Source organism: Dermacentor variabilis, chromosome 11, assembly GCF_050947875.1.
Source record: "Dermacentor variabilis isolate Ectoservices chromosome 11, ASM5094787v1, whole genome shotgun sequence".
Classification (NCBI taxonomy): Eukaryota; Metazoa; Arthropoda; class Arachnida; order Ixodida; family Ixodidae; genus Dermacentor; species Dermacentor variabilis.
Genome location: NC_134578.1, coordinates 49,269,683 through 49,291,929, shown reverse-complemented (window position 1 = coordinate 49,291,929; position 22,247 = coordinate 49,269,683). Strand labels below are relative to the sequence as shown.

General features: G+C 45.6%; 1 protein-coding gene across 1 annotated transcript; it reads right to left on the bottom strand.

Annotated features, from left to right (window-relative positions):
• Positions 1–13,447: 13,447 nt before the first annotated feature.
• On the bottom strand, positions 13,448–21,712 carry LOC142563253 (juvenile hormone acid O-methyltransferase-like). The gene is made up of 3 exons (XM_075673806.1): positions 21,242–21,712; positions 19,073–19,229; positions 13,448–13,638 (listed from the first exon to the last, which is right to left on the bottom strand). The coding sequence occupies exons 1-3, from the start codon at positions 21,710–21,712 to the stop codon at positions 13,448–13,450; spliced, it is 819 nt and encodes a 272-aa protein (XP_075529921.1).
• Between the last annotated feature and the right edge of the window lie 535 nt (positions 21,713–22,247).

The window sequence follows — 22,247 nt, the reverse complement described above, 5'->3', positions numbered from 1 at the left end:
CTTTCGTGCGAATGTTTGGTGCCGTAATAGTCATTGCGTTGAAATATAGCATACGACACTTTGCTGCTTGTTTGTAGGGTATCGTTAAAGTAATGCTTGATGTACGCCTCTTATATCTCTTTACCACTTTTAATATGTTAGTATTAGGAGAACCAAACTGGAAAAAAGTGTATGTGCGAAGTTTGGGAAAGTGGTATCGTAGTAGATGTAAAGAGATCGTGGTCATATATATATATATATATATATATATATATATATATATATATATATATATATATATATATATATATATATATATATATATATATATATATATCGAGCACCGGAATCTTAAACAAGTAAAAAAAAACAACGTGAGCCACGCACCTCCACCATCCCACCATGTTACGGGGAGGAAAGACTCTTGACAATATATTTACAAGCTATATACACAAGGGCCACATATATGTATATATATATATATGCTTGCCATGTGTGTGCCCTTCTTCACCGTGCGAGTAGTCGCATCATAGTGGACTGTGCCGAGGATCCTTTGCCGCGTCTCTCAGGCTCAATAAAGGATAAAGATCGACCCTTACTGTGACCTCAAAAGGTGTGGAGGAGCTTCTTAATCCCCTGTCCGCTGCACGCCTGGCATACTCCCTGGAGCTTCGTTCAGGTCACCGCTTGTGCTGCCTGTCCGCCAGCATGTCGCAAGACTAGCAGCCTGGCGCCTTCTACCGTAACCATCTCGACACCGCAAGCCGCACTTTGTCTCATCATCAGTGGGCAGCGGCGTCATCCCCATCTGTTCACTGGTCTTCGCGGTGAAGATGCTGAGAACTGACGAAAGGGCAGCGGCGATCATCTGCATGGAGAAAACCAGTGGGTTAAACGACAGTGTCGTGGCGCAGCCACCGAGCCCGCACGGGGCCCACGGGCCCCATAGATGCGGCCATATCCCTCTCTTGTGGCGCCCGGGAGGCATGAGCTCGGGATACAGCGTGCGCACGCTGATTTCCACGGAGGGACTCATGTCCTGGAGTCCATACTATTTCAACGACCAGGAATTGGGAGGCTTGTTTAAGGAGTCCGTGGGTGATCGAAGATATTCTGCCTCTCGCGTAGTTAGGGCAAGCTGCCTGGGAGTCTGTAATAATTGTGACGTACTCGTTGGTCAGACAAGAGGTGATGGCCAAGGCGATGGCTGTCTCCTCCACTACGAGGACGCTGGTAGTGCGGACCGTCATCGAGACCACCTCTTGAAGGTTATGGTCGACAACGCTAGCCGTCATGGCGGCTTTTTGGGGTTACTGCGCGGCATCTGTGTATTGTGTGGTGGGGAGACTACCATATTTTGTCTGTAGATTCCTTGCGCGGGCTTGGCGACGATCGGCATGATGTTCCGGGTGCATGATTCTGGGGATAGGGGCAACCTTGATGTGCTCCGGGAAGTTGGGGGCCAGATGGATTGCTTGTTCGTGGCCTTTGCCGTCATGTTCTTAGCCTAAGCGCGCTAGGACTGTTCTTCCTGTTGGTGTGAGGGCTAGGCGTTCTCGTTGGCTTGTGAGGTGGGCGTCTATAATTTCTCTTATTGTATTATGGACTCCTAGTACTTCAAGCTTGAGTGTCGCTGTTCCCGGTAGTAGGCCGAGCGCTTGCTTGTCCGCTTTCCGAAGAAGTACGTCTAATTGATCTATCTCGTTGTGAGTAAGGGGTAAGTACGGGGCAGCGTAGGCAATGCGGCTGATTATCAGGGCTTGGACGACCTGTATTACATCCTCATCTTTCAGTCCGTATTGTTTAGTGGTGACGCGGCTGACCATTCCCATGATTTGAAAGTGGTCTGCTTGAGACGTTGGATGGTGTATGCGCCTCCGCTCCTGTTGTATGTGGAGGCCGAGAATGTGGACGTGGTTTACTGTGGGTATTTCTTGGTCGTCGAGGGTGAGTGTGATGTGGGGTATTTCATTAAGTTCTCTTCGTGATTTCCGTCGAATGACTAACAGTTCTGACTTCTTGGGGGAGCACCGAAGACCAGTTGTTTCGGCATATTTCTGGACGACGTCTAACCCCTTGAAGGGCGTCTTCTTTCTCTCCTTCGGAACCAGTGGTGGTACAGATAGTGATGTCACCGGCGTATATTGCATACCTGATTCCTTTATTGTGTTGAGTTTCTTAGGCAATTTCCTCATAGCAATGTTGAAAAGGATGGTTGATAGAACAGCACCTTGGAAGGTTCCTTTGTTGCGGGTAGGTAACGTCGGGCTTCTGAGTGAGCCAATGCCTATTGTGGCCGTGCGGTTGCTTAGAAAGGTGCGTATGTAATTGCAAGTATTACGGCCACAGTTCGTGAGACTTAGGTTTGTAAGGATGGTATGGTGAGCCAGATTGTCGAAAGTGCCTTTGAGATTGAGTGCTATAATCGCTCCGGTGTTGTGTGGTGACATGTGTTTAAGAACTTGTTCCTTCAGCTGAAGAAGGATGCAGTGGGTAGAAAGGTGGGGGCGGAATCCGAACATTGTTTCGGGAATGAGGTCGCCTGAACTAGGTAAGGTTGAAGTCGGTTCAGAATGACATGTTACAGAAGCTTGCCTAGGCATAAAGTCACTGATATTGGTCTCATATTTTCTAAGCTGGAGAGTTTGCCTGGCTTCGGAATGAGTACGATGCCCGAGTGCTTCCAGTCTGCTGGTAGCGTACCCGCTTCTGAGTGATGATTGAAGATGTCAGTGAAAGATTGAATGGTGCCATCATCCAGGTTGCGCAGGAGCTTATTCGTTATTTTGTCCTTGCCTGGGGTGGTGTTCCGTGTGAGTGCATGGAGTGCTCGTTGCACCTTAGTGATAGGGATCGGCTTGTCGAGGTCGTAATTGTCACCCCCGCTGTACGTTGGAAGTTGTTTTTGCGCGGGTTCGGAATCGCCTATGTATCGCGACCACAACTCCTGCAGGATTTAGTCATCAGAACCCGGATGGTTGGGGAGGATACGTTCTATTTTTTGCTGGCTAATTACCTTGCTTTGTGTGGGGTCAAGAATATGGCGTACCAGCGACCATTTTTTGGCCATGCTAAGATTTCCCTGCAACTTCTTGCATAGTTGTCGCCACTTGTGACGGGTGAGCTCCCCAGCGTGAAATTCCGCGGTTGCCGTGAGTTTCACTATACGTTGCTTCAGTTTACGGCAATGTTTTTGGCGCTTCCATCTCCTAACAAGGCTTCGACGTGCTTCCCAGAGGTGAAGAAGGCGCGGGTCTATGGCCGGAATGTCTGTGGTGAGTGTGACCTGTTTTGAATGTCTGTCTACGTCTTCTTGGAGCTCTTGTACCGACTGTTCGAGGTCCGTAATACCCGTTGAGGAGTCATCCGCTCGCTCCTTGCGAAAAGCTGTCCAATCTGTGAGTGTTTTTTTTGATCGGGTGGCGAGAAGACCAATACCATCACCGAGCAGCATTGGCTTACTGTCGTTTGGTCCATCCAGACGTTTCGTCCTTATCTAGACGGCCGCCATTTTATCATCGTTACGGACCATCACACCTTATGTTGGCTCTCCATACTCAGGAACTTGTCAGGACGTCTTGGTCGATAGATTTTTCGTCTGCAAGAATATGACTTTGAGGTTATCTACAAGTCTGGTAAAAAGCACCAAGACGTGGACGCTCTTTCTCGCTGCCCGCTCCCTACAGCCGCACTCATCGATGATTCTGCAACCACCTCCAGGGACGCAATCCCTGACGTCTCTTCTACGGTGATTTTGTCCTTCGCCACTCTTGACCATCTGACTTCGGACGACCATGAATCACTTTCGTCTCAAAAACTCGCCGATTTGTACTGTCGACGTTTATAGACCACCTTCGTGGAGCTTCGCGCCCTCCTAACGCCAGGCTCCGTAGACAACCGATACAATTCAAACTACAAAACTGTCATATCCCCCATCCAGACAGACAACGCTGGGTGCCCGTACTACCTCGCAGCCTTCGTGCTCGTGTCCTTCAGCTGCTGCTGAATTTTACTGCTGCCCACCTTGGCATCCAGAAAACTTAGGACCGCATAAGAAGTCGCTTCTACTGGCCTGGCCTGTCTACCAGTGTGGCGCGATACGTGTCTTGCTGCGCCATTTGTCAGCGTCGGAAGCGACCAACATCAGCTCCTGCCGGGCAGCTACTACCGGTCTCGTGTCCTGCGGAACCATTCGAGGTTGTGGGCATTGATCTCTATGGGCAAGTTCCCATGATTCCAGCCGGTAGTCGATGGATAGTTACAGCCGTAGACCTCCTCACGCGCTATGCCGAAACAGCTTGTGTCAGTTCTGCATCTGCTTCCGAAGTTGCTACCTACATTCTTCAAGCCATAATCCTGGGTCACGCTGCCCCTCGTGTCCTTCTGAACGACCGCGAAAAGGCATTTCTTTCAGAACTGGTAGGCGTAGTGCTCAGAGCCTCTGGCACAACTCACAAGACTACTTCAGGCTACCATCCTCAGACCAACGGCCTGACTGAACGGTTTCATCATACGCTCTCTGACATGACAGCCGCCTATATTCAACCATATCACAGAAATTGGGACGCAATTTTGCCATTCTTCACCTTCGCGTATGACACCGCCGTTCAAAGCACAACTGGTTACTCGCCATTCTACCTTGTTTATGGCCGTTCGCCCAGTTAATTTCACGACGTTTCTTTCTTTTCTGCCCCTGTCAGTCCATCTCCATCTTCCTGCGCAGAACATGTTTCCTGCCTCGACCCTTGTCGCCAGTGTGCCCGCTTCAACGCCGAAGGCAGACAACAGGATCGCAAGGATCATTACGACGCATCTCATCGCGTAGTTTTCTACCAGCGCGGCGGTGAAGTGCTGCTATGGACACCAGTTCACACTCCTGGGTTGTGTGAAAAGTTTCAGTCCCCTTTTACAGTCCCCCTTTATTGGCCCATATACATTTTCCTGGGAATGACTTCTCCCGTTAATTATCATGTGAACCATGTTGTTCTCTCAACTCACCGGCGTTGCCGCTCTGCCAAAGTGGCCCACGCTTCTCATATGAAACCCTTCACGCGGCGTTCCCCGTACCTTTAGGCTGTGGCCAGGATGGCTGCTCTCGCACGGAGGAAATTAGTGTGGGCATTTATTTTGCACTTCATCCCCTGTATATTATCAGCGTCATGTGTGTGCCCTTCTTCAACGTCACAATATATATATATATATATATATATATATATAGTCATGCCTCCTTACCGTCGATGCTTTCGTTTCGAAAAGCCTCCATAGTGTTATTCCATCATAAGTACGAATCAACACAAAAATGATACCATTAGGTTATAAGCGTAAAACTGCGTAACTACCGTTTATTCAGCGAAAATATGCGAAGGAAAGGGCTGGCACAAAATATTGCGACCCTACTTTGGTGTCCAGAAACCACAACACATCAGTATGTATGTATGTATGTATGTATGTATGTATGTATGTATGTATGTATGTATGTATGCGTGCGTGCATGTATGTATGTATGTATGTATGTATGTATGTATGTATGTATGTATGTATGTATGTATGTATGTAGGTATGTATGTATGTTTGTATGTATGTATGTATGTATGTTAACATCATAAACATGCATAGCGACAACTGCACTTGGCTTCTCGAAGAGGCAGGACTTGTGTTCAGTGAGCTCGTGAAAAACGCTTTGCAATGATGAACTCTATTTAAATTACAGATCCGGGACCGCGAAGAGGTGCGACGTTTTGCTAACGCATTTCTCCTACTTTTACGGCTGAATCGACACTAAATCTCTTTGTATGCAGTTTGTTAAGTAGTGCTGATACCCTTTCGTTTATATCGCTTGACCGCTTTCGGTGTACCATTTTTTAACTAATGCGTGATGTACTGTTCTGTTTATATCGCGTGATTCGGTGTTTATAGTTTGTACTATTTGTTATTGTCTAGACTTAGTGCGCATGTATATATGACCTAATATAGTGAATTCCTTGCCTGTCTTCACTGTTAAAAACGCATTGTACCACATTTATTTATTTTTCATAATTTCTGATGCTCTGTCTCCGAGATAATTGTTTTGATCATGTACGCAATTTTTTTTTGTTTGCAGTAGGCATGTTGTTGCTGGGCTGTACTTACTTCTATTTCCATTTGGGCAGGCTTCTGTTCAAGTCAAGTCCGTGTAGTGGCATTTTTGACCACGGTCCTCAGTACCACGGATATTGTTACAACGCTTGAATGATATTTTAATAAACATAAGGCGCACTCCCAAATGCCCCATTCCAATGAGTAGTTCATTGCAGACAACGAAGACGCGGATTCAATTAAAACATCTCGATTGCTGTTTTCAAGCGCTTCGAAGGCAACTCTCACGCCTGTTATTGCGGTGCGTGCGCTATTAGAAGTTGTTCTTCCCCTTCCATAGGCGCAGCAACGGCTGAACCACGAATTTTGTTGGCCACCACGCTTGACATCCTGGTTTGTATGGATGGCTTCCTGCATGCCGTCGATGGTCTATGGACCCGGATACCCTGTAACTAAATTAGAAGAGCCATTCAGACGAGACAAAGGAGAAGTTAACTATATGTGATCTTATTTGTACTCTAATATTCTTTGAGCCGTTCTTCTTGCACTAACTATGATGTCCTTCTACATTTCATAAAACTTTCACTTCGTAATTTAAAAATGAATGCAAGCCTTTAACACCTATTCAACATCGCGTTCTTTTTGGGTTGCATCTTTACTGCTGACAATTTTTTTTTACTTTTGCTCCCACTGCGCTGTCTGATGCTAGGTTTTACTTTACGCATGTTTAAACCTATGCTTTCCGCATACTAAATTTCTTGAAGCTGTTAAACTCACGAAATTTTCACAGAGAGAAAATTTACCTGCTTCAATACGTCTTGCAACTGCAGTACAAAAAGTTGCAAAAGTAGATATCGGCTTTCGCTTCACTTTGTTGCAGGAAATCTATCGATCCAAGCTATCGCTGTAGTCTTAACGGCAAACGCATGACTGCGCGTGTATGTGCATTAAGATTTCTTATCTCCTTTCCTTTCCGCTTTCCGATGTAGGGAACTGCAGCTCCGTCTAGCTTCGTAACCTCTCTTATCGCTTCGTTCACTCACAGAGAACGCGTGGTGCAAACACCGTTCACTATACAATATGGCGGCAGCGTTGAAAGCGATGTTCCTCGAGGGAATAATTATCGCAAAAGAAGCGCCCTTCTGCAACATTTAGCGTGCTCTAGCGCTGCCTTCGAACCTCGACTTAAGAAGTAAGACTTTGTGAAAGCCCCGCCCAACCGTAGCTGGCACCACACTGTAGTGTAACACATGGAGAGCTTTGATATAGATCGCAAATGCAGTGATGGATCAAGTATGAGCAACCGACAGTGGCGATACTCTAGCGCCTCCCAAGAAGCCTGCGGGATGTGACGACCAATTTGCGCAATTTCCCTGGCTGCGTCCGTTCTTGATAGAGGTAGGTAATCGTCTGGGCGTTATCGTTGGCTGGTGCAGCAGCTTCATAAGCAACGTCGTTGCCGAGGGTGGAGCAATGACCAGGTAGGGCAACTAGAAAAATAGCATAAATCGCGGGAGCAGAGGAAACGCAAGTACTACACCTGCGTTGTGCACCCGTACACTCCCGTTTCTTCTTTTTCTTCTTCTTTTTTAGGGTCAATGGGAAGGAAGCCATCAGGCATTGCGGAAATGCACCTAAATCTTCGGAACAGCACAGTCACATACGCAAAAGAAAGATAACCACAGTAATGCTTAACGGACTTTGTGGCCACATCGAAACCTAGAGAAATTAGTTAACTACGTGTCGCGGGACGGTGTTCGGCACCATCGTCTCATGATTGAAATAAATAAAGCTCCCTCTCCCGCTCTCTAGTTCACACTGTAAATGCAGGCATTTGAATTTTCCCTGCGAAGAAGCGGCCATGCTGGGCTACAGAGCTCAGTCATTAGACTAAACGACCGAATCCTTCCAAAAGGGACCCCTGCCCACCATAAAGCGATATGCGGCAGTTTTGGGGGTCATAGCACTCGAAGACACGGACAAGAGCGAGAGAACGCCCGTCCTGTTGCCTAGCTCTTCTCTGCGTCTTCCAGCCTTATGACCCCAATTGCTCTACCTAAGCAACTAGCCCATATAACCACACTTCTATACGACAGCTTCCTGCTCTACCTATTAAAGAGCGAAACAACTAACCTAATCTAGGCACCTAGCCGGAATAACGGCAAGGCTTGCCTTTTATTACATGTAGCTATCCTTTTTTCGTTTATTAAACGTTTTTCTTTTTCTCAGTTTTCGAGGCATATTGTGCCAACTTTGATACAGTCCCCCAAAAATATTTTCATTCTTCGACTGAGAAGATCTTGCGAAATAACTTCCTTTTTGTTTCTTTGTCTTTTCTCATCGGAGACATGCACGTGGTCAAGAGTCCGATCTTCGCTGTCCTGTCCGAAGAGGGAAAGCATGAGTTCCACATAGGCACGGCACACGATATAAAGAAAATGCACTCACCTGGCGTGGATCGCATTCGCAATCGCGTTTACGCCATCAAGGCGGCGAAAATGTGCGAGTGGAGCACTCTTTGGTTGCAGCCCTACGCGAAAGGAGAGAAGCACTCCAGGCCGGCATCACGAGGAAGTATTATAGTTTCAACATAAATGCGGCAGTCGCTTCGAGTCGTCAGATCCTGCACAGAGGAAAAAATACATAAAATTTTGCTGAGCTTTTGGTATGCCATGCAACTAAACAATAAATAATTAAATAGAAAAATAGAAAAAAATCAAGTAAATGAATAAGTGAGCAACCGGGACAGCATTTACGAACCGTACTCGCGCTGCCGTTCCTATACGGAAGGAGACAAAAACTCACAGGCAGGTTACGAGTACTGATTGCTTAGGCAATTAGCTGTGGCGTGGGTTCGGTATTTTCGGTCTAGATCTCAAGCTCGCCGAACCGCTCGAGAGTCTGGAAGTGCCCTTCATCAATGACGTTTCAGTGTAAAGGGATATACCGTAGAGTTCTTTCCTTATACGGCTACTCCCATTTGCGATACCCGAGTGCTCGCCGGCTTTTTACCGCACACCATGGCGCAGCCGCGAGGACGCTATGGAGAAAACGGCATTACGACGATGGTGGGACGAGGGCTGTGTGACGACTGATTTACAGCGACCACTGTACAACAATGATAGCGGGACGAAGGCGACGACACGACGACTGTGGGATTGCGACGTCGGGACGACGACGGTCGCGTGACGAGAATTCAATGACCACGATGGCGCTAGATAGCGTGACGACGACTGTATGACGATGATGACTTGACGACGATGGCACAGAACCAGCGGAATGACGACGTACCCACTGGCACGTACCCATTGACGAATAGCCAATAGAACTGTAGGCGGCACTCTCTCCAGAATTTGGCCCACCCTTGCGGACGGTATCAAGAGAGCAAAATTCAGCAATGCGCAAAGAAGAGCTAATCATTTAAAAAATGGGGCCTCATACAAAGTTATCATTAGGCGGTACATCAGTCAAGGGGACGTCGTCAGAAAGTTTGAACTTGTTCACATACGTAAAGCATAGGGGGTACGAATGTTCAAGAATTTGAATGCAAGCCAAATATTCTCCATTATTCAATTGTTTTTCAATACCAGAAATCCCTCTTCCGATATGTAAAATATTTTTCTCTCAAATACTTTAAGGGATTACAAGTACTGTTGGAGCAAAAATATTGCTGCAAATGGCTTCTCTTCCGAATGACTCTGATGCAAGGGAGGCATGGTTGCTACACAGTTGCAAGAGCTTCTGAACGAAGGCTTGGGGAAATTTACTTTCCCACAACAATATCCAGCCGTTAAGTCAGCATGCCCTGCCTCATGCAGCCTTCAAATTTTTTTTCCTTCATTTAGGCTAGTCGATATAAAATTTGGTAAATATCGCCTACATTCCTCGAAAACGATTTTCCGTGCTGTACTAATACGCTTAGCTTAATCAAAGAACACAACTATTAGGTAAGCACAAGTGGTTGCGGTTAAGTACGGTCATGGTAGACTAGACAAAACTACATCTCATTTGTTTCTTAGATAAATGTTTAGTTCTTCTGACATTCAGTTCTTATGAGCATTTTATGTAAGAATATTACAACGCTAAAAAGCAGTTTTTTGTGTGTGTGAAGCTATCTGTACGGAACCTGAATATTTCGTATTGTTTAACACGTGGATATTTTAGTAGTTAGTGCCTAAAATAAGATGTAATATACAGGGTGTTTCAGTGAACACTTTCAAAATTTTTCAAAGGTTGCCTGTGGCAGGTAGCTCAATTCTAGTTAAAGAGCCAGTCTACTCGAAGCGGCGGACACTACTAGTACAGACATAGAATTAAAAATTCATTAATTGACAAGAATTGCGTAATTAACTGTTTATCTATTTATGACTCATATTGCAATTTACAAATTCTAGCGGTGGAAGGCGGATCCACTTGAAACGAATTCTCAGGATGGCACCAGTTTCGAGATATAAATTCCCGAACGTCGCGGAAAAGTGCACTACCGTTCCAGTTGCGTGCTTCAGAGCTTGAAACGTCGTTTTTTTTTAAACAAGTTAATTGGAACGCCAATGCATTTCTCCGCATAGTTTGGAAATTTATATCTCGAACCTGGTGTCATCTTGAAAATTCGTTCCAAGTGGATCCGCCTTGCGAACTCCACGGCTATAATTTGTAAATTGCTATATCGGCCATAATGTAATGAGTAAACACGTAATTAGTGAATTTTTAATAATTAGTCGATTTTGCATCTCAAGTTTTTTTCTCAAGTGTTGTCCGCCGCTTCGAGTAGGCCAACTCATGAACTGGAATTGTGATATCTGCCACAGGCGGCCTTTAAAGATTTTTGAACGTGTTCGCTGAAACAACATGTATGTCTTCAGCGTGGTTGTTTTGAGCTGCTTATATCCAGGAAAATTAATTGTTGGAATAGTTTGTTTTGCATAACTGAATAAGTAAATTAGTTATATAAAAGACGTGGACCCAAGAAAGGGGTGCTAGTTACGTTCGTAATGTAAATTTTACCTACTGCGCAACTATTTCTGGCTTCTTGTGGGCACCGGCATTATCGCATCGCAGACACGTTAAGCTCGCCACAGCATCGACTAGTCTAAACTGGCTCCATTCCTCACAACTGTGCAGTACGGTGGTTTTACCTCACCATATCTCTATCTACAGTGAAGCACCCTTTACAGGTGTTTCACGCAATGTAGTTACGTTGGGCTATATTATCTGTAATTATGCCAGTACAATTAACTTGCCTTCTCGGTGAATAACTGTATTTCTTTTCTAGTTAGACCTGTGTTTTGATACCATTTGCAACTTCCGCGGATTCTCTGTAGGCGCAGAAGTGCCGTTTACTTATGGATATGGTTACAAGAGACTCGCATCCCAGATGCGCCAAACTCCTGTGAAGTCAGCAATAGAAAAATGTTTTCAAAAAACATAGAACGAAATCTTGGCCAGAGGATTTCTCGCGGTCGGACGTCTCCTTCGGGATGCCTATGAGCTGCCTGGAAAGACATCTAGGTGAGTCGTCGAGTAATTGCCAGGACAGTGTGCTGCTGGCATTTTTTGAGATTACGCCGACACATAGGCGCACTCATTTCCAAGCATCGAGGTGAAGCAAAAGTTTCAGGGCATGGTTTTTTAGTTTTACACCAAGGCATACTTTCTCACGGGAATTCTGAATTATTTAAGGTGAACACCCCACGGGAAATGTGTCTTATCTTTCGGTATGATACATTCTCACAACTTGGACACCAGACAATTTTAATACTGCCTAAATTTGGCATTATACCTAGTAGCGGAATAAAATATGACCGAAATGTCTCTTATTCGACGGTATGATTCATCCTCATTTCTCAGACAACAAACAATTCTATATTACCGAAATTCAGCATTATACACACTAACACCCCAGGCGAACTGTAGAAAATCTATTCTCGTTCCGGTAAAGAAAGTCTTAAATCAGGCAGCAGAAATTACAAAATTCAATGCTGGAGCTAAAAAATATATTCCGGGGTTCCACGGGCCAAAGCAACGATATGATTATGAGGCACGCTGTAGTGGGAGAAATGTGTTGGCTCACAAGTGGTGTTGCCGTAGTCACGCAAAAACCCAGTTGCTCAAAGACCAGAGCATGAATTGACAGATGCGCCGGCGCCGGAGCGTGAGTCATTAGCACGAATTCCAGCTGCATAGGTGCGCCCTCATGCCTTGCGCGCAACCAATCAGAGCCGTTTTGCTACCGCCGGGGAGGGAAAGGATGGGAAAGGGTGTCGCGCGTGCGGCGGCGGCTTCGTTTCCGTTCAATTCACTCTCAGAAAACGGATGGGACGGCAACGCGTTGTGTACTCCCCCAAGGAACTGGCAGCCTTCGACAAGCGGCGTTGAGAACTCGCCTGTGAACGGGCTGGAGGTCGGCGCGCCGATCCAGCCCTTTTAGCCTCCCGAGCCCAGGCAATACGACAGCATCGACACGGAACTTCTGAAATGAGGAAGCGGGAAACCGAATGAATCTGGCACCATTACCTGTGGGTTATTTAAGCCTCACGAATGTCAGGTGCACGCAGGACAAGCTTCGCTTACCGCCCTTTTCCGGAAGGAGAAGGGTTCGCCATTTTTTGCTTTTCGCCCCCATAGAAATGCGGCCGCTCCAGGCAAAATTTGATACCCTGTCCATGGCTTTACAAGCGAAAAGCCGAAGCCACTACGTCACCAAGGCGGCAACGAACGACTTTTATATTATTGCGCGTCCTCTTCCGTGCTGCAGTTGCCGACTTACAAAATTTGCTTGGAAAACAAGGCATAATCCCGCTATCGGGGATTTTTTACCTCTTCTCAGCCAGCTCACTCGGACTGGATCTTCTGCGTTTCACGAGATAGCGATAACGCGGCCTAGAACTAGCGCTCTTCACCACTGGTCAGTCACGCGAGGTAAATAAAAACTGCGTTCGTGCAGGTGTACGACGATTCATTACGCACCTTAGTAAATATTGGAACGTTCAGATAAGCACCTTTCGTGGGTAATATTTTTCTCGCGCATGCGAAAGTTATTTCTGCACATGGGCCATTATGGAGTCTATTGTCCCAAATCAATACGTAGTCAATAATAAACGCCGAGGTGAGACTCCGGAATAACTTAAAAATGCACTCATGAAGGAAAAACGCGCGATTATGTTCATGAACGGTTCCAAAATTAGCCTTATACCTGAAGTGTGCATCTAATCGTTTTGAGGACAAGAATGGCTATCTTGCCTGGCTTTCTTCATCTCGTTTAATATGCGGATTTTGCGTAATTTGCAACATTAAACAAACGTTCACCTAACAAGAAGACGTTGACTCTGTAGTTTCCACCTTTATTATGGATTTGTCTCATTGTATGGATGAAACAGGTGGGCCTAGTGCTATTTCATGAGCGGCTGCTCAAGTCGCAGCTCTGTTTGTTCCTTTTCGACGCTTTGATGACGTAAATCCGGTATCGAGTACGATCGACGTCGGGAGAGTGCATTTTCGCTGTCTCCTTTGCCAAGTCTATCAGAAACTGCTGTTTCTCGTCTTCCGAAACGACCGCTGTCAACGGACTCTTCGAGGCATATATCTCTGCAATACACAAAGATACAAAGGAAAGCAAGAAATAATACCTTTCACTCGTTTGTATAACAAAATTATTGAGCGAAGTCGTTTCAATACATACAATGAAATTACATTAGACAAGGTGACGCATATCTCAGCACACCACCTCCGAGAGTGTCAACATGCTTAGAGAGTCGCCTGATTTCAAGGACTGTGCCGAGGTGCCATGTAGAATCTCAATGTTTCAGGTAAGGCATTATTTAGGACTAGCGATAATAACAGCGCTTCTTTAAGTTTTAGTATAAGAAACGTCTACTTGTCTCAGCTTTTTGTGATTCCTCTACGCATATTTGGAACGCTAGAATTTGCATGCAAGTTAGTGTTCCAAGTGTCTTTTTATTACAAACTGAATTTTTTAAGAATTAGTAGCGGAATATAGCGCAGTTTTAGACCATGAGCTGCATTTCTCGAAGAGAAACATAACTCTTCCTAGCATGAAGAAAGGAAACGGGAAATTCACTAATTACCGAAACTTCATTATATACGCTCTTTAATTATCTTAGGACACATATTGCAATTAACAAATTGATACATGTCATCAAGGCCTATTCACCTTGAAGAAATTATGAGGCAAGCACCCATTTCGATATACGCACCATCAGACTTGCGGTAAAATGCAATGTTGTTCCGCTCATTATTTTTTACAAATTAAATTAAATTATTGGGTTTTACGTGCCAAAACCACTTTCTGATTATGATGCACGCCGTAGTGGAGGACTCCGCAAATTTCCACCAGCTGGGGTTCTTTAACGTGCACCCAAATCTAAGCACACGGGTGTTCTCGCATTTCGCCCCCATCGAAATGCGGCCGCCGTGGCCGGGATTCGATCCCGCGACCTCGTGCTCAGCAGCCTAACACCAAAGTCACTGAGCAACCACGGCGGGTATTTTTTACAAAGACTCGTTTTTCTTCCATTGACGCCCAAGAATAACTGCAACTCCGGTGTGTTTCATCACGCACTTAGAGGTATGAATGTCAAATTTGATGTCATCCTCAGAATCTTTTTCTAGTCTTGCGAATTCACAAGCTGCAATTCGTAATTTATTGTATGTCTCAAAGGTTTTAATTATCACAGAATTCTAGAAACTTTCTTAATTAGTAGACTACGCTTTAGAATTTCCCGAGCAAGTGATCTTCACCTCCTCTGATTATTCAGCTCAAGGAGTAGAACTGTAGTACTGCAACGGGCAAGTTTCTAAAGTTATCATCATCTTCACCCTATTTTAGGTCCACTGCAGGACGAATGCCTTTCCCTCCGACCTCCATTACTCCTGTGCTGCGCCAAACGATTCCACTTTGCGCCAGTGAATGTCTTAATTTCATCACCCCACCTAGTCTTTTGCCATCCTCGACTGCTTTTCCCTTCTCTTGGCACGCATTCTGTAACCCTTATGGTCCACCGGTTATGACATGCCCAGCTGCATTTGTTTGTGTTACTGTTGATTAGAATAACAGCTATGCCCATTCGCTCTCTCATTGGCACACTCTCGCATTGGTTCTCTCTTCCGTTCTCTTAATGTTACGCCTATCATTGTTCATTTCGCCCATCTTTGCGCGGTCCTTAACTTGTTTTCCAGCTTTGTGAGTTTCCAAGTTTCTACCCCATTTGTTAGCACCGGTAGAATGCATTGATTACACACCTTTCTTTTTAGTATAATGATAAGCTTTCGGTAAGCATTTGAGTAAATCAGCCGTATGCGCTCCAGCCCAATTTTATTCTTCTGTAAATTTACTTCTCATCAACAGTTTACCCTGTAACCGTCCTAGGTAAACGTATTCCTTCGCATACTTTAGAGGCTGACTGGCGATCCTGAAGTCTTGTTCCTTTCCCAGTCTATTCACCATTATCTTTATTTTCTGCATAATAATATTCAACCCCACTCTTACACTTTCTCTGTTAAGGTCCTCAATCATTTGTTGCAACTCGTCCCCAGTGTTGCTGAATAGGACAATGTCATCTACAAACCGATGGTCGCTGAGCTATTCACCATTGATCCTTACCCCTAAGCCGTCCCAATTTAATAGTTTGAACACTTCTTCCAAGCACGCAGTGAATAACATTATATAGATTGTGTCTCCTTCTCTGACCCCTTTCTTTATAGGTATCTTCCTCCTTCTCGTGTTGAGAATTTGGGTGGCCGTAGAATCTTTGCAGATATTTTCGAAGATGATTACGCAAGCCTGCGCTACTCCTTGATTACGTAGTGACTCTATGACTGCTGGTATCTCTACTAATTCAAATGTCTTTTCGTAGTCTATGGAAGCCAGGTAGAGAGGTTGATTGTATCTGCAGATTTCTAGATTACTTGATAGATTACACGGATGTGGTCCATTGAAGAGTGTCGCTTACCAAAGTCGGCTTGTTCTGTTGGTTTACCGAAGTGAAATGGCGCCCTTATTCTATTAGACATTATCTTGGTCTTCATTTTTGTGGATTTGTATAATGTTGGCATTCTTCCAGTTCTCTGGGACCCTTGAAGTCATGAGAGATTTCGTATTAAGGGTCGCAAGCTTTTCAAGCATGATGTCTCCTCCATCTCTGATTATATCAACTGTTATTTCATCTTCTTCTGCCATCTTTCCTCATTCCATGCCTTCTAAGGCGCTTCTAACTTCATCGCAAGGTATAGAAGGATCATCTGTAACCTGTTCATTACTACTTTCAAAGGAGGTGGCCTTGCTGCTCCGGGTATTGTATAGATTAGTATAGAATTCTTCCGCTGCTTTTATTATATCTTCGCAATTGACGATGATACTACCCTGCTTATCTTTCAGAGCATACATCGAGGCTTGTCCTATGCCAACTTTTCTTCTCGCTTATATCATGCTGCGTCCATTTATTACTGCTTCCTCGGTCTTTCTTAAGTTATAATTTTGAATATCCTTTATTTTGTCCTTGTTGACAGTTTTGACAATTCCGCGAACTCTATCTGAGCTCTCGTGTTGGGCTGTTTCATTCTTTGTCGTTTCTCTATTAGGTCGTTCCTTGCTTGAGAGAGCTTACCTACTAGTTGCCTTGATGTATTGCCTCCCAATTAAAGTGCTGCTTCTGAAGCCAGCTTAGTTAATGTTTCATTCATTACATCTATGTTATCTACACCTCGCTGTTCTAAGGCTGCATATTTATTTGCAAGTACCAGCCGGAATTGGTCCACTTTTATCCTTATTGCGTCTAGGTTGGCCTGTTTCTTTTTGACCAATTCTACTCTTCTTCTATTCAAATTAAGGTGAATTCTAGACCTCCTTAACCTATGATTCCTGCACTTCACCTAATACTTCTATATCCTGCGCCATGCTGGGCTCGACAGAAAGTATGAAATTGATTTCATTCCTTGTTTGACCATCAGGGCATTTCCAGGTCCAGTTTTTGCTGCTAAGCTTTCTGAAGAACGTGTTCATTAGTCATAGCTTATTTATTTTCGCGAATTCTACCAGCATCTCTCCTCTAGTGTTTCTAGAGCCAATGCCATAGTTGCCAATTGCTTGATCACGAGCCTGCTTTTTCCCCAATTTTGCATTGAAGTCGCCCATTACTACTGCATACTGAGTTTGCACTTTTATCATGGATTATTCCACGCCTTCATAAAACTGATCTACGTCATCATTATCATGACTGTAGTAGGATCGTAGGCTTGCACAACCTTTACTACCCCCACATTAATGCTGCAGAATTCGTCACTGTTGCCCGCCATGTCCTTATATATTAGGTATGCTAACGCGTATAATTTCCCATCTGGGAGTCCTCTATCGCAGATTACATGGTCGTTAGTCAGCACTGTATAAGCCTCACCAGTTCTTCTAGCCTAACGAATGGGTCAATGATACCCCAAACAATGCCTGATAGTTCCTCAAAGAGTCCTGCTAACTAAGCCTCATTCGAAAGAGTTCGGTGTTAAATGTTGTAAGGATGAGTTTCCATTGGCGGCCTGTCCTGGTCCAGAGATTCCTAACACCCTCTGCCGTGTTACAAGGTCTGGCCGGCGCCTTGTCTGTAGGTGTTCCGCAGCTGCTGGGGACTGAGGGCCAAGGGTTAAATGTAGGAGTCATGAGGGAGGTAGTGGCCGAGTACTGCGCCAGGCAGCCCAACTCCTGTTCTGGTGGGGGAGTGACTTTGTTCAAGCTTAGTGGGCCTTCCTAATTTGATTAGTACAACCCCACTGGTTCTCAGCGTTTTAGCCGATGTCAGGCGCAACTCCAAACTTGGAGATATTTGAGTGTTTGTTGAGAATTTCAAAAATTATGTACCATTAAAAGAAGAAGTCCAAGTACACACAATATCTAAAACTGTGCTTTGCACGCGGTTCACAGTTTTGTTGCAGTTTCCCTCTAAAGTGGTACTATAAGATTTCGAAGCCCGGGCAAGGGAACAAGAACCGGGCAACGAAACAAGAATTCAGAATATCCAGTCAGCCTCTAGAGTCTGTGAAGGAGTACGTTCACCTAGGTCAACTAATCACTGGGAACCCTCACTATGAGAAGGAAATTCACAGAATAAAAATGGGTTTGATTGCACACGGCACACATCGCGAGCTCCTGACTGGAAGCTTACCGTTATCATTGAAAAGGAAGGTACACGATCACTGCATTTTACCGGTGCTCACATGTGGGGCAGAGACTTGGAGACTGACAAAGAAACTTGAGAAAAAATTGAGGACAGTGCAAAGAGGGATGGAACGAAGAATCCTAAGCATAAGTTTAAGAGACAGAAAGACAGTGGTTTGGATCAGAGAGCTAGACATTAAGAGAAAAAATGGCGCTAAGCAAGTCATCTAATGCGCACATTAGATAACCGTTGGACCATTAGGGTACCAAGAGAAGGGAAGCGCAGTAGAGGACATCAGAAGACTAGGTGGTGCGACGAAATCAGGAAATTAACGGGTGCTCGTTGGAATCGGCTGGCGCAGGACAGGCGTAATTGGAGATCGCGGGGAGAGGCCTTCGTCCTGCAGTGGACATAAAATAGGCTGATGATGATGATCTTCACTACAACTGCGCAAGGAATCTTTGAAAAAAGTGAGGTCGGGGAAAATACGGCAAACATATCTCTTTTTTTTTTGCGAACGTACATGCTTGTAACACCGTTGAAGATTGTCCGCTTGAATCTTAAGATTAGTCAATATTTGACAAAGTTGTAAGGAAGGTTCCATTGTTTTTGAAGATGCTTGCGGAACTCACTAAGGCACCGTTGTCAGCTCTCCGTGTTCGCCACAAATACCTAGTAAAAATACAAATAGGTCCGCTAAAGTTTATTTGCCCGCCACATGTATCTAATCAAATGTTACTGTAGCCATAAAGCATTCCATGAAAGCGCACTAGACTACATTTAGGCTGTTAAGCATTTCAATACCGATGTGGCATCTGTTTCGGTACCAGTCGGAAACCGGTGGCTAAGGAACATACCAGCCAAGAGGTCGAGGCTGTGATTGTCGAGCATGTTGCACACTGGAAGCTCCAATATGCTCGGTGAAAGTCCAGCCTCTTCCAGAAGCCTGGAAATGTATTGAAGGCGCTCGTTGTAGTTCATGTCATGCGTCTTCGGTGCTAACTGGTCGACCACCTGGACAGCAGGGGGGAAGGAGTCAGGAAACGTGGGCTTGTGGCAATCTTTTAGTGCAGTGTATACTCCTTTCCCAATGGGGTAATGGCACGATGACACGGCTTTACGAGAATGACAGAGGGGCCTACTGTAGATGATGCCTCGTTGTAGTTCAGAACACCACCGTCTAAATAAGGGCAATGCCTCCTTTACTAGATGCCAGCCGCGTTGTCCGTTAACTCGGTTCCTGACCCTCTCCCTTTTCTCTCCTCCGCGAAAAGGCAACGAGCGCCACTTCTGGCGGACGTCTGCAACCTAGATCACGTGCTGCGGCCTCTGAGATTACCATGGCGTCTGTTGCCATCTCGGAGGCCCGCGATAACGCTCGCTAACAGACGACCGCGCATATAAAGCGCCGGCGGAGCATTCAGCCGCGGCTGCCACATCCGCCGGAAGTTGAAAAGGCAACGAGCGCCGCCTCACGGAATTTATGCTGAACTAACTTCAACTAAGGGAATCGCCGCCGCAATGGGAAAGCGAGCAACGCGGCTGGCATCTAGTAAAGGAGGCATTGATAAGGGCTGAGGGTTGCGTCGTCAAACAAATCTATGCTGGCTACTTTCTGAAGGTTCACTGCTTTTGCTCCTGTTAATTCGCTTTAGTTACTTTGACTTTACATGTAAGCTACACTTAGTAAACCTGCCATTGAGCATCCAGGAGATACCTACACGGGCGCCGTGGTGTGACGCGGTGATAAACTGAATCACATGAACTCTAACAAGTAATATATACTTTTACGGGTACACTAAGCTTCGGCCGTAGGAGAAGGAGGCTACTCGTGCCGCTGGAGAATGTCGAGCAAGATAACTTAACACAGCGCAAAAAGATGGATGTCGAATCCAACTAGCCTTTTCTCGCGTCGTCTCCCTGGCGTCGTACGATTCGACGGCGTTTTGCTCGGTTATAGGTAAACATCTGTTAAATCAGGATTTAGCAAGAATGTAAGTCATACAAACACTCAGGATAACGTTTTTCAAAACATTTCTTGTACATAGATGGCCCATATACTAGAGCCCATTTTTGAGCCCATACTAGAGCCCATTTTTGTCATAGCAACGTTTCAGCGCAGCTGCCTTGGTGCAAATGTCTACAGGGTGCAAATTTCAAGAAAGCCAATTTTCGGCCGACACTTCCTCCAGTAGAAAATTTTACCATGAAAAATATGAAAATAGGGATTTGAAGAAAATGTGTCGCATATACAAAACAATGGAGCATTGCTTTTTGTAGTCCAGCTAATGTACAGAGTCGTCCATTCTTAGTAAGAACACGGCGCAGCGTGGCCGCGCTCCGCTGAGCGCCCGCGTACACGAAGTGGCCGCGCATCGGAGCTAAGCGGTGCAGGCGCGCAGGAAATAGGAGGCGGGGCTTCGTGTCATCTGCTAAAGCGTGGGAGCGTGCCGTACTTTGGCAGGCGACAGACGACATCGAAGCTGCGCGGTGTTCTTACTAAGAGCATGCGACCCTGTACATGGCCTGCACCGATGCTCCGCATGAACTTGAGATAATTGATAAGATTACATGAAAAAAAGCTGGCTCGGTCTTGTCGACGGTAGCTTTAGGTTTTAGCACGTTGTAAACCATAAGGGCACCTTCTCTGTAGAAAATAAAATAAAATAAAGGCATGTAGTCACCCTGTAGTGGTGACGACTGCCTCCTTTTTCTATAGCAGAAACAACAATATCAAAAGCTATATGTACTAAGAAAACAAAAAGAAACCACGTCCCAGAGCCAAAAATCCGCAGCACACACCATAATGGCATGTTCGTCTTGTATGTCTTCTGATCTAGTGAAATATGTCAAATGCGAAATCTTCGCGAAGTCGACGCTGACGTTACATTTTATTAGGGTTTAAAACACTGTTACCACTATTGCAGCTTGTATAGGTGGCCTCCATGAAGAATATTACTTTAGTATTCTTTATATAGTTAGGCTGAGTTAACTGAATTCTAACCCCAGTGACCCTCGACACTAACCTGCGAATACTTGCACCAGCGCCCCATCTGAGCAAGGTTTCGGTTGACGTCGAAAAAGCGCAGAGACGCGTGGAAAATCAGAAGGCACTCGCCGCGAGGCTTCAGAAGTCGGGCCACGTTCTTCAGTGCCTTAGTCTGGTCTGGCACCCAGGTGATGGTGTGAAACGAGTACACCCTGTCGAAGAGACCGTGCTCATTAATGAACTCGGCCACGTCCCCGTCCTTCACGATGTCGAACTTCCTGAACTCAAGCCTGTCATGATCATAGTGACGAGCGGCGTGGTCCACCATTACGGCTGACACGTCGACGGCGACGATGCGCCGGCACGGCAGGCATCGAGGAAGCAGCTCCTCTCGCGTCAGGTCTCCGATACCGCAGCCAACGTCCAGGAACTGCTGCGTCTCGTCCGGTTCGCGCTGGAACACCTTCTGGCAAAAGTCAAGCATCCACCTGACATGTTCCCGCGGCATCCTCTTGTCCCCTTCGAATTGATGTGGCCTGAAGGTCACGACGTTGCTGGTTCCGCCTTGCGAGATCAGCCGAAAGAAGAAGATACGCGATTGTTAACCCTGTCTTTATGTGTCTTTCGTGGCGGTTAGTATTTTGTAACCTTTCTTTTGCACCGGCTGTGCTGTTTCTGACGTCTCTTTTGAGCCTCTTTGGTTTGCCTTCCCCGGAAATAACACTCTCTAAATATAAGCGGAACTTTGTATGTGCCACTGAGTTCGTCCAAAGAGGACCACAGGGAATGTGACAACGATGACTGCGATGACGATGACGATAATGATGATAAGGATAACTGATGACAAAAAACGGAAAGTGACTCGACCTGTAGTTGACGTCGGCAAAACGTTGACGCTCCATCATGGCTTTCACAATAAATTATACGGTTCAGTCCCATTATCACTACCAACATTGTCTTTCATCGACTTCTAGTGGCCGTTAAATGGTCTTCATTTTTTTTAAATAAAGGCCCTGCTATAAGCACAAGGTCATGTGTCTGAT

Bases quoted from the DNA above. Each gene is read 5' to 3' on its own strand.
- LOC142563253 (XM_075673806.1), bottom strand. From the start codon at position 21,712: ATGCCGCGGGAACATGTCAGGTGGATGCTTGACTTTTGCCAGAAGGTG. The intron at 19,230-21,241 runs GTTAGTGTCGAG...CCTGCTGTCCAG, and splicing joins GCTGGTGCAAGTATTCGCAG to GTGGTCGACCAGTTAGCACC. The intron at 13,639-19,072 runs GTATGTTCCTTA...TGTGTATTGCAG, and splicing joins CAGCCTCGACCTCTTGGCTG to AGATATATGCCTCGAAGAGT.